General features: G+C 34.7%; 2 protein-coding genes across 5 annotated transcripts; one reads left to right on the top strand and one right to left on the bottom strand.

Annotated features, from left to right (window-relative positions):
• Nucleotides 1-255: 255 nt before the first annotated feature.
• LOC132164140 (serine/arginine-rich SC35-like splicing factor SCL33) lies at nt 256-5321 on the bottom strand. 2 transcript variants are annotated; one of them, XM_059574571.1, is made up of 6 exons: nt 5197-5321; nt 4263-4424; nt 3270-3347; nt 2268-2432; nt 1118-1261; nt 256-651 (listed from the first exon to the last, which is right to left on the bottom strand). In XM_059574571.1, exons 2-6 carry the CDS (start codon nt 4403-4405, stop codon nt 447-449), a joined length of 735 nt encoding a protein of 244 aa, XP_059430554.1. In that variant the 5' UTR covers nt 4406-4424; nt 5197-5321; the 3' UTR covers nt 256-446. The 2 variants fall into 2 exon arrangements, with proteins under 2 accessions (XP_059430554.1, XP_059430555.1); XM_059574572.1 differs by having other exon boundaries at nt 4263-4419.
• Nucleotides 5322-6794: 1473 nt separating this feature from the next.
• On the top strand, nt 6795-9797 carry LOC132163197 (transcription initiation factor TFIID subunit 7-like). 3 transcript variants are annotated; one of them, XM_059573386.1, is made up of 6 exons: nt 6795-7076; nt 7561-7683; nt 8409-8542; nt 8633-8752; nt 8924-8995; nt 9419-9797. In XM_059573386.1, the coding sequence occupies exons 2-6, from the start codon at nt 7563-7565 to the stop codon at nt 9578-9580; spliced, it is 609 nt and encodes a 202-aa protein (XP_059429369.1). In that variant the 5' UTR covers nt 6795-7076; nt 7561-7562; the 3' UTR covers nt 9581-9797. The 3 variants fall into 3 exon arrangements, with proteins under 3 accessions (XP_059429369.1, XP_059429367.1, XP_059429368.1); XM_059573384.1 differs by having other exon boundaries at nt 8924-9005; nt 9426-9797; XM_059573385.1 differs by lacking the exon at nt 6795-7076 and adding an exon at nt 7316-7393 and having other exon boundaries at nt 8924-9005; nt 9426-9797.
• The last annotated feature ends 2706 nt before the right edge of the window (nt 9798-12503 follow it).

The raw sequence follows: 12503 nt of genomic DNA, 5'->3' as shown, positions 1-12503 counted from the left end.
TTCAATGTCAACCTTAATTATGACAAAACACAACGGCTTCAAATAAAAAAATCATTTACACTTCTCAACATCACCGGATTAACATCATTGCAAGATTAATATCTCCTCCGTTAATTATTGCCTTGTCATGGTCCTCAGTCTGGTTCTCTTAATGCACACGCTCTGTTCTTTTGTAAATTTTAGACTGTCATGGATGGCACAACATATTAGCAACTCCAGTCTATTTGTATCAACCATATTTTCCAACAATACCCCTTCCAAAAGAATTCATAGATTCAAGATCTTCCATAACCATATGCAATCAACAAGCATACTCTAAAATATCAGGACAGAACAAGAATCTAGATCAAATTCGTTGAGCACAACAGAAACTAACATAAACTCGACAGAAAGTGCAAAATAAATCCAATAACAAGCTAGCATAAGAGTGGACTGTTTCAAGTAGATCACTGACTAGGAGACCTGTCTCCATTTGGTTGCCTAGAGTACTCTTCATGGTTAGGACTTCGGCTTCTGCTCGGGCCCCTAGATGGAGTTTGACTCCGGCTCCTTGAGCCATTATAGGGTGGAGATCGCGAATATGACCTCTCTCGACTGTGCCGAGGGTACGACCTTTCTCGACTGTACTTTCTCTCTTGGGGTGAAACAGATCTGTCTCAGAAAAAGAAACAAAGCCACATTGCAAAATGTATAAGCACTAAAAAGCTGGCAAGAAACATTTAGCACTGAATCACTTCAGTAGGGAACAGGGATAGCAAACAGCCAAGGTAAACAAATTATGGAAGGAAAGAACAGCAACCTTTCAATGTGACAGATAGCACAAGGCAGTGGACGCCCAGTTGGGCAGCTAACAATAAATAGTAGACACAAGTAAACAAATTATAGATAGAGAAAAACAACATAAAGATCTCTCACCTGTTTAAATAAGGATTTTAACATGAAATTATCTTCCTAAGCAAGCAATGTTTGGCTAGCACTTCATAATAGATACTTTCCATGATTTTAAGATCAAATATAAAATCATCTTCCAAAGCAAGTCAAGGAAAAAAAAACTTTGAAATAATGAATGCCACTATTAGAGAAAAGAAAATCAACAGCAATTGGCTTCATTTCATACCTTGAGTCATGCCTCTGTTTTGGGGGTGGGGAATAATCACGGCTTCGGGACCGAGATCTTACACGACGTGGAGGTGGAGAGCGGGAGTACCTAGGCGAGCGAGAGTAACGTGGGGGTGACCGTCTTCGATCATTATATCGACCCCTACAATTTAAAACGTCAAATCAAAACTCATGACGAAACTGAGGGGTGTGGACTGTATGGTGTGTTTATGTGGTTCGTTGGGGAGGGGGGGGAGACAGTAAGCATTATCCTTTCATGAATGGTAGATAAAAAGATGAGAATGAAGATATTCTATGATTTGTGAAAGATACAATCAGAGGAATCTCCTTCCTAGTATTATAGATAATACGTATCTTAGAGAAACTAAAATACAATTTTTTTTTTTTTTTTATGACGCCTCTAAGACTAGGCCACATCGTGTACCCCTCCACACAGATCAGGTAAAACTCTAGCTTCGCCAGCGGGCTTGCCCCAAGGAATTGTTTGCACCCAAGGAGATTCGAATCTTGGACCTCATGGGACTACCACAAAGACCAAGGCTCTTACCACTTGAGCCAACCCCTTGGGGCTAAAACTAAACTACAATTCTTTCAACTTTTCAACAAATAATCTAACATCAACATCACTCATCATCCTTCATGTGTTGCTAATAAGCTTCACAGAGGCTTCAAAATCTGACAGCACCAGATACACTGTACACGCACATAAATACAATATACTACATAAACATGTACATTAAATGCAATTAAATAAATATTAGAATACAATTAAAATGGTCATGTACCGCCAAAAAGGAATCAAGAAAATTAAAAGTTTGAAATATTTAAAGATAAAAAGGATAAATAGATTTTCTGGATTGAAAACCCTCTTGTTACTTTTCTTTTGAAATCAAATTTATAATATATCAAAATATAAGTATATAAGTTTTTTCTTTTTATATAAGTAATAAACCAATCTTATTAAAGTACATAAGTTATTTATAATATAACTTAACTTATAAATTCATCAATTTAAAAAGGAAAATTAAAATTACTATAAAAATCAATACAATAAGAGATAAGGACTTGTAATACCAACTCTGTAATAAATAATTAATTACACAATGGTTTAACAAGAGAACCAATTCCAATGAAAAAGGGAAAATTACCTTCCTCGTTCCCTATGCCTCATATCAACCGGCTTCTTCCTGTTCTCCTCCGCAAAGACAACAGTCAACTCACGGCCAAGAAGGATCTGACCATCCATGTGATATTTTGCCTCTGCAGCATCGGCTGGGTCAACAAATTGCACAAAGCCAAAACCACGAGGTTCTCTGCAAAAAATGAATAGGTTCAAGAAAAGGGAAAGAAAACAGTGTCAAAACATGGGCTGTGCTGAAAGGTATAACTGAGCGAGATACTTTGCACACCATAAACCTTGCTGATGAAATTGTCCAAAATAAACCCCAGTAATATGGAAGGTCATGATAAAAATGCAAGCACTTGGCTGCTGACCTTGTAAGTGTCAGTTTTAAGATGACTTGAAATTCTTCAAGACTTGCAACATCTTCACAATGTATTCAAACCCAACTTCCTTCCAATCTTCACTACCATTAACATCATCTTCAAAAGAACTCTTAACTACTTGATTGTTGTCTTCAAAACTTTAGTTTCACTGTTAAATCTCAAGAACTTCAATAAACACACCCAACAGGAGCAAATGAAGAAAAGACCCCAAAACAAAACAGTTTAAAAGAAGGAACTTAGCAGAGCAGGCCGCATTTCAAAAAACAAAGTTCCAAATCATGTTAGAATATTGTAAACATTTAACAAAAGATGATGATTAAAATTTTAAGAAATTTGGCTAAACAAATCACACACAAAAAAATGTTAGGAAAATAAGAGAGAGAGAGAGAGAGAGATTTTCCATAAAAAGTTCCTGAAAACAGATATCAGAAAAGAAGTTTAATGTTTCTATTTTTTTTTTCTTTTCAAAAATTAAGATGATCATTCAAATTGTTACTAAACGTGAGATTGGCTTTCATGAAACAAGGAAAAAACTAACTGTAAAACTCCATTATAGCTTAGAGAATTTAAAATTTACAAAGAGATTCTCATCAGCCAAGCAAAGTCAACTCTTGTAGTTAGTTTACATATGCTCTAACGCTCACCCAGTATAGTAATCCTTTGGCAAGTAAATATCTTTGAGATTACCAAACTGCCCAAATGGTCTACGAAGGTCCTCTGGCCTGTATAAAAGCAGAGGTTAAAATAAACGATATGTCGTAACAGAGAAGCATAATGCCAAAATATCTAGGATTGAAAAGCCAGAATATAAAGAATTTAATGGATAAAATCGAAACAAAATTCTTTTCGACAATAAACACTTGCAAAAATGCAAAGCAGTCACAACATCACAACCACATTTGATCCTGTGATAACAAACAAAGACAAAGCACCAACCATCCCACTTCATCAAGAGAATATCTAACTTGTAACCTCGAACATTCTAAAAAGTGTCTCAATAAAACTTAGCAATTCTGATCTCTAAAAAGAATATGTTTATCTAAAAACCATAAAACATCAGTATTAATCACCAAGGAATAGGACTTGAACAGATCAAACCATATTAATCAACACCTTACTACATGACAATCTAGCAGCATGCAAATAAATAATGCAAGTATATGATCATATCTCTATAAATGATAAGGTATGCAATGTGATTCGTATCACAGCTCACCCCACCATTGCTCAACTCAAACTAACAAATAAAAACATCACATATTACACAAATTAAGCACACACAAAAACTTGAAACTTGCATTCATATCACAAATTGTGAAGAAAAAACAAATAGATCCTAACATTTAAAGAAAGCCTATAACCGTTCAATGGAATATGAATGGAAAAATATCCTCATTTCCATACTGGCTTAGTACCGCTCTACATTCAAATGCCAAATAAAAAAGTACAAAGCCATTGAAATTCCATAGAAACATCAACAGTAAAGAAACAATCTAAGATGCTTGGCTTGAACTTGTAAATGGACAACAATGGAATTCTTGCATTCTACCAAAGAAACATAGTTAATAAAATAGGAATTTTTTTTTTTATTTGATAAGTAGTTAATAAAGTAGGAATAATAGTGTATAGGAACAAACCTACAGTCGTGGCGAAGGTTACGAACAAGAAGGCTAGTAGGAGCATCCCTACTATGACCACCATGGCGACCCCTAGGGCTAGGGCTCCGTCCTCTCCTGCCATAGCCCCTTGGCGGTGATGGAGTATAACTTCTCCCCCTCATTTATAGATAATAGTCTGCCCTATTAACCAATTTCAAGAGATCCATTAAAATATGAAACTAAAAAATAAAAGGCAAAACAGTAAAGTAACCAAGATCACATATTTAATACAAATCAGATGTGGCAAACTTAAGCCATAAGCTCAAATGGCTACTTATTCAAAAAGATTACTATCAAATTAAGCATTTAAATCTAAAAATATACTCATAAAAGGTCACTAACATGTATTCCACAAGGTATAATTACATCACCAAGATCAAATTAATTGCTTGAGATAGGTCGTATTGTTCAACCCAACAAATTACAAGACAGGCAAGTTAACTGCTTCTGCTACGTATACATATTAAAACCATATGTATATGAAGGTAATGGTTCATTTTCCCACATTATGCTACAGAACAGAATGATTCAAACACGCAATCGAATGTCCATACAAAAAATAAATCTTCCTTTCTTCTCTACTCTATACTCACTTCAACACATATTACATGCACGCGTTTCAAATATAACGAAATTCCAATTACTCAAACCACCACAGTAAAACCCTAGAAACAATGAAACAATCCCAAATAATAGTAAAAACATTTATCCCCCAAATCAAAACAACTATACTAAATCCTACACTGGTCGAAGTAATAATTTAGAGAACCGTGAACGTTAATGTCATTTGAGCATTAGAAACAAAAAGAAAATAAAATAAATTAGGGCACACCATAAATCCCTAAACCCTAACTATTGCGCTCGCGTATATATACATAGAGAGAGAGTGAGAGAGAGAGAGAGAGAGAGAGACCTGAAGGGTGCAAATCGGCGAGGGTTGGGTGCGGCGGGCGAGGTTTTGGGCAAAATCGAGAGCGAGACGTTTGGTTTAGCTTGGAATCGCTATAGACTTGGAACGACGGTACTTGAGTGCCTGCGCGTGTCACCTTATATGCCTCGCGCGTGCGCTTCTTATATAGCGTCTAGGGTTTGTATGACACGTGCCCAGCAGCAATTATGTAAAAGCTTAGAGCATGGGATGGCTCTTTAAATTTGGTTTACTTTAAAATTTTCAAAAACTCACAAAAATAGTCATTTAATTAACTCTCTACTTCATTATTAACAAAAAAAATAATTAAAAAAATAAGAAAATAATAATATTTAAATAAAGTATAAAAGGATATAGAGGGTTTGATATTTGATTCATTTTAAAAGTGACTCTTCAAATTTTAAAAAGTGAGTTTTTCTCTTAAAATTTAATTTTTATTTGTAGAGCTCAATAATATGGATGCTCTTAGAGCACTAGCAGCAGCTTTCTTTTGATTTTCTCTAAATTTATTGTACAAAACTACTAATTGCTTCCCTATGAAAATATATTTTACAATAGGTTATTACTTTTCCATATATCATTAAAATATTATTTCATTATGAAATACAAATTTTCTATGTACCCTAACTTTTTTCATAAAATCTCAACACAATCCTCAATTAAAGACAAAATAATTAAAGATAAGAGAGGAAAAATAAATGTTACATTAAAATAATATATAGGGAATCACTTTTGATTCCCTACACATTGTGGCATATTGGGCAAAAAAAATAAATGTATAATATTTTTTGAGTTTGGTCCTAGGGGTGGCCGAACCACCCCCTAGGGCCACAAGGGTGGCTGAATAGGCCCTTAGGGGTGGCTTTCAATTCCCCTTAAGAGAGGAATAAGAATTCTAACTAGTGACATCTGCTTCATAAAACATGGTCCGGAACCGATTAAGCTAACCCTCATAAACAAATATAACCTACACTATTGGGTTTTTTTTTTTTTAATCAAATAAGGAAAAGGCGGTCCCACGTACACAATTGAGTTGCTACAATGTTTCTAATACATTGAGAAATCTGTAGCTACCTAAGAGCATTCCCGATAGATGAGTCAAATTTTTATACAAAATGGCTCATCAAAATTCACTTTTATCTAGTTTAGCTAATGAATTTTTAAATGCAACCACATTCGATTAGCTATATTTTTATTTATATCATTTAAATATTATTAAAAGTGAGAAAAGTTTTGGGAAAAAAAGAACATGTGAGAAGAAAAATAGGAAAAATTTTGAGAAAAAAGAGAACATGCAGATAAAAAGTAGAAAAAAAAAATTTGGGAAAAAGAGAAAACAGGTGAGAGAAACAATAAAAAAATAAAATAGCTCTCTTACAAAATGTTGCTACATTTAACTTTTTTTTTTAGCTCTTCCAATCAAATATCTATTTTACATTTTCTTTTGCCTAATTCAATGTAGATGTTTTTTTAAACATTTAAAGAGTCATTTTAGATAAAAGTAATATTTGGCTCTTCCATTGAGAATGGTCGTAGTTTATTATATTCATAAAAATAAAAAAATAAAATCAGTATTCTCTCTGCTCTCTCCTCTCCCCACTCGGGCCACTCTCCATCTTCACTTTCCTTTTTCCCTCCAAGAAAAAACTACCCTTCCTTCCAACTCTCCCATATCCTAAAATCTCTCTCACGTTCATCAACTTCTTCACCTTCCTTCCTTCCAATTCCAAATCTCTCAATTTTTTCCTTCCCATCGCAGACCCACAACCCTCATATCACGTATGCACTGTGAGAGAAGCTTATCTGCAGAAACAAGAAGGGATTGACTCTCAACAGAAGGAGACTGGGAGAGAGAACGAGATTGGGTGAGATTTGTACTGTTTATTTGGGATATCTTTTTTTTATTATTATTATTATATATACTTTTTTTAAAAAGGTTTCATTTGGGGTTTTTGGGGCTTGGCTAAGGGACTTTTCTGGATTGCAGATTAAGTTTTTCGACTTGATGGTTTCACTTATTCGGGGTTTTTTTTTTCCCCCGTGAAAAATGGATTGATTTGATGCGAAAAAAGAATAAATTAATTCTCCTTTTCCTTTTGAATTCCTTGGCCTATAGGACAATGCAAAAGGAGTTGAATTTTATTGCACAAAGAGATTCTGATCAATAAATGTAAAATATTTGGTAATTATTATTAATTTGTTATCTGGGTTGCAATTATTGCTTATAGAAATGCAATTTGTAATCTAAAGGTGGCCTTTTTATAAGGTGAATGATGCTTTAGAGCTTTGTGGAATTGTGATTTTGATTAATTTAGGCCAATTAATTTGATGTTTTTTTATTTTTTCCAGTAATGGACGAGCAGTTCATACTCAGAGTTCCACCTTCTGTTGCAGAGCGATTAGACCGCCTTTTGAGTGAAAGTGAAAATGCTTCATCTTCTGACGACAAGTCATTGGATTTGTCCTTTTCTGGTGAGAAATGAACTCTTTTTCATCAAAGATACTACATAATGAGTTTCTGATGTGCTTGGAAAGCAAAATTTGAGTAACCCAAAAGAAAAGGAGCCAAAAAAAAAAAAAGGTTCTTTGCTTATCCCAATTTGGTTTTCTTATGGCATATCGTTACGTTTAAAGATGACATAACTGGTGTGTCAAATCGTTACACGTTCTTTGCTTTTCTAATGGTCTGAATCTTGAAATATATTATTGGTTCAGAAGTGCTATGTCATTATATTGATCCGTTTCCTAAAGGTTATGGCCAAGTGATATTTAATTAAATTTCTCTTTCTGTAAAGTTATACCTATCTTCTTGTTATGTGCTAACAATATGGTGTTGAGCTTCTTTTTTTCTTTTTTTCTTTTTTTTTAAAAAAAGCAGCTGGTTTTTATGAAAATTTATATTTTACTCAAATTGCAACATGCATCTTTGATATCGGCATTCACTCTTCACCACTTCAAAACCTCCCTTTTCCAGTTCTTTATTTGTGCTCTTCCATTCACTTTTTAAAGTAGGTTTTTAAATTCAAAGGTAAAACCTTTTATGTTGAGTTGTTAAATAATATTTGTAGAAGTAGTTGATTTGCCTAGTGTAGGAGCAAATGATAAGAAAAAAAAAGAAAGGATTTATGGCCAATATTATTATTGAGTGACCTGCCTTCTTGGTCTAATTGTGAACTTAAAATTATCTTACATTGCAGAGGATGGGAAGAGTGGCACGTTTGTCATTGGCAATGATCATTTCCCTGCATCACTGTTGGATCTTCCTTGTGTTGTGGAATCATATAAAACATATGATGACAGTGTATTGATCAAGACTGCAGATGTTGGTCAGGTAAAGTGCTCTTTGTCATTATCATTATTGACAATTAAAGACTTGATTTCTTCATTCTAATGCAACCGTATGAACTGCTGGTTGTAACAGATGATTATGGTTAGAGAAGCAGGTGATGATACTCCAGATGTGGTGGAGTACAGACATGGTCTCACCCCTCCTATGAGGGATGCTCGAAAGCGGAGATTTCGCAGGGAGCCAGATCTAAATGTATAAATCAGTTATTTCAAAGATTTAACATGACATTAATATTTTTGCAGGAGAGGGGGAAAGGATTAATAGTAAGAGAATAGCATTATGGGATGTTACTTTGTAGTTTTCTCTTCACTTTCCTTTTCAATCTGATGTTTGTACTGACTGCAACTTCGTTACATTCTGCAGCCTGAGCTTGTACAGCGTGTCCTGAAAGATTTAGTGAAGATCCATGCTGGTGCAGCAGCGGAGAATGTTGATATCCTTATATGTTAGTGTACTTTTACTTGATTAGTATTGTTGTGAGATTACACTCAAAGGGAAATAATCTAAGCTTTGAATGTCAGTTTAAGATTCCAGTGGCTGATTGGGATTGGGGTAATGGTTGCACAGTTTGATTTAAATCCAAAAAAATGGTGGGCTAAAATTGACTGTTATGGTTCATTTGGAAGTATGTTTTTATGCTTTTTATCTTGTTTTCACCTCTAATTCAATGTGTCACTAAGCTGAGGATGTTAGGTCAAGGCACTTGGTACATTGTTTCACAGAAAAATATGAGAGTATGATTTGATGTATTGCTTGTTTGTGAATGATGGAATTAGTCATAGTTTTCAATGTCTGGTGATGAAGACTGTTATGTCATGTTTATGTACATTGATTATTCCTTGATTGAGTTGTTCACATGCTGAAGCTGCTGAGCAAGAGGAAGATGTAGATGGAAGTGTCCGGAATGCAAGTAAAAAACCTGTGCCTGCGCCTGTTGTAAAGGCAGATGCCCCAGAGGTTGGAACAAATGCTGGGGAGCCTGACAGAAGCGACTCTGATGAATCTGATGACTCAATTTGAATTGAAGCCACTTGTAGAATTTAAAGTATGTTTATACGAATAATAAGAGCATGTATTGCTGTTAGTTTGATTTTTTTGTATCTCGTCTTGTTTTGTAATTCAACACACGAATTAATTTGGTTCTGTTAGGTTATTAGCTATATGGTGTGCATTGTGAAGAATTTCCACAAAAGGTGGTGAGGTGATGTCTTGAGCAAAGCATATTTTTCTTGAGAAATCATCCAAGTTCTTTGAGTACTGTTCCAAAAACCATTTAGCTGGTATATTCACCCAAAATCCAGTTGCCCCAACAGATGTTACTTTAGGGACAGGGAGGACAAAGGGTATATCTAGATGTCCTTTGTCGGTCTCAAAATGATAAACAAAGTGATGAAGAGTAGGATGATCAGTGCCCTCAAAAATCATAGAATTTGACTTTTCATGCTCATGGACTTCATAAACAACAAACAGAGCACATCCTTTCCACTCCCTATTACCATTCAAATCTGGATGCATCTCAAGTTTTACAGAGGAGCTAGCACTTTTGTTGTTGAACCTATGGGATTCCAGGTCCCAACCACGAGCCACATATGACCTTGGTACCAAAGAATCTTCTCTGTAAGAGATAAACAAAACAAAAACTAAGATTTTTGTGTTAAAAAAAAAGGCAAATATTGCAGGGACTTTTTGTGTTAAAATGAGAGAAAGAAGAGACTCACCCAATAGGCAATAGCCTTGGGTCTATAAATGTTTTCGTTGGTCCAATTGTAAAATATTGCAGGGACTGCCACCATCATAATGATCAATATGCAATGCTGCTAAGGAGCAATCGGTGGTGGCCAATATTTCACTTAAAGTTCTGGGGTACATCAGAAAACATCTCCAGCAATGGACAATTCTCAACATACAAGTATGTTAAACTCAATGGAAGCTTTGGCAGTGCTTGAACCCTGCTGCAATTTCTCAAGTAAAGCGATTCAAGATTGGAAAGCTGGCAAATGGTATCTGGTATTATAGCAAACTTGTTCCCGCTCAGGTTACAATCTCAAGAGATGACAAACTGGAAATGACACTTGGAAAAGATGAAAGGTTTTTGCAGGTTTTTTAACTCGAGTTTCAAGCCCAGATAAACTCTCAAATGATAATGGTAATTCCTTTATAGCAGTCCCGTCCAACTTAAGAATCCCCAAAGATGTCATATTTCCTAGGATGGCTGGAAATTAGCGCCTTGAGCCTTGAGCAGCCAGATAGATCAAAAAACTCAAGAGATTCCAAGTTGATCATGTCTGGAAGGCTTTTAATAGTTTGCAATTTCCAAAATTCAATCGTTTAAGCCATTTAAGGACTCCAATAGATGGATGGAGCTTAGACAAACTTGTACAACCTTCAAACTTGATCTAGTCTATTATGAAGATTTGGGACTCCGGTGAAATCTGGTATCTTCATCAAGTTTTGAGAGCCACGCAGGTCAATGATTTTCAAATCCTCTGAACTCTGTTATAACCAAATGAATAAATCAACGGTTAAGATTAAGCGCTAATGAAATTATTTAGAAACAAGCAATATCTAAAAATAATTCCTTTTCAATTGCATCCAGTCCTTTATAGCTAATTTGTAATGGTTGTATGATTTCTAGATGCCCTTCTTGTATTTGATCCAAGAAACTCTTCCATTGATCTGGTGTTCTATCAAACAAGTAGGCACCAAAACTTTTAAGAGCAAAAGGAAGGCCTTGAGCATAACTCACAAATTTCCAAGACAGATTCCTATAGTTTTCTTCAGGATAGGATGCCTTGAATGCATTCCAACAAAAGAGCTGCAAAACTTCATTGTCATTCAACAACTTCATCACCTCATAGATAGTACTAGCAGTCACATGCCTGTTCAAGAAATGAAAATCTCTGCTTGTTAAAATGATTCTACTCCCTTCACCAAACAAATCAGGGCTTCATGCTAATGCTTCCACTTGTTCTTCACTATCCATATCATCAAGAACAAGAAATACCCTTTTGTGTCTTAGTCTGCTACTTATCACACAGATTCGATCATGATCATCCATTCTATTATATTTTATTTCTTCTCCCATGATCAGGATCTTGGAAATAAGTTGGTTCTGTAAAGCATTCTGACAACTATCGATTCTCCTATTATATTTTTCTTTACAAGCAAGAAAGCAACTCACTTCACTTCAAATTGAGCCCTCCACATCATCATCTTCTCTTCGTCAACCTCTGGGTCCTCTCCATGTCTAGCTAAAGCTTTTGCAAAACTCTTTCTCTGATTTCGTACGTCAGAGGGATCCACATGGTAGAAAACGGAACAAACTATTAGCCCTCTGTCTTCCCTCCCTGCATTCGACAATGTTGGCAAGTTCACTCAAGCACCATTTAGAGAAACCATAGTTTTATAAGATAAATATTTAAGATTTATTATCTAGTTATTCCATTATTTATTTATTTTTTTAATTGATTGGGTTTATGGGAGAGCTTAATCGAGACTCTACTCACAAGTTCATATATAGGGGAAAACAAAAAGGCCCTTAGGACTAGGGATGACACAAGTAAATAGATACAATAATTATGGACCTAGATCACATCTTTGGGTAGTGTATATATTACACATAATGATTGAATATAATTGTGTTTAAATCATCACTATAATTAATGTTTTACTACACTAAAGCAATTTAGAACATTCTTTCCTTTTTTGGCTATTAAGGAATTTAAAGTAAACATTTGATATTTGAAATATAAAAGTTAAAGATAAATGTATTCAAATTTTCATTTAAAATCACATGGTTGGCTATTTTAATCTTTATTACTATCTTTTTATTCTCCTAAAATTAATGTGGTTTTTAAATACTTTATAAAATGATGAACGAACTTATTATTTTAAAAAATTAAAAATAAATTAAAGTGACTATGCGACCACCACAATAAGTCAC

The sequence above is a fragment of the Corylus avellana genome, chromosome ca10 (genome assembly GCF_901000735.1).
Source record: "Corylus avellana chromosome ca10, CavTom2PMs-1.0".
Classification (NCBI taxonomy): Eukaryota; Viridiplantae; Streptophyta; class Magnoliopsida; order Fagales; family Betulaceae; genus Corylus; species Corylus avellana.
Note: the sequence above shows the minus strand (reverse complement) of the source record. Positions and strands in the feature narration are given on the sequence as shown.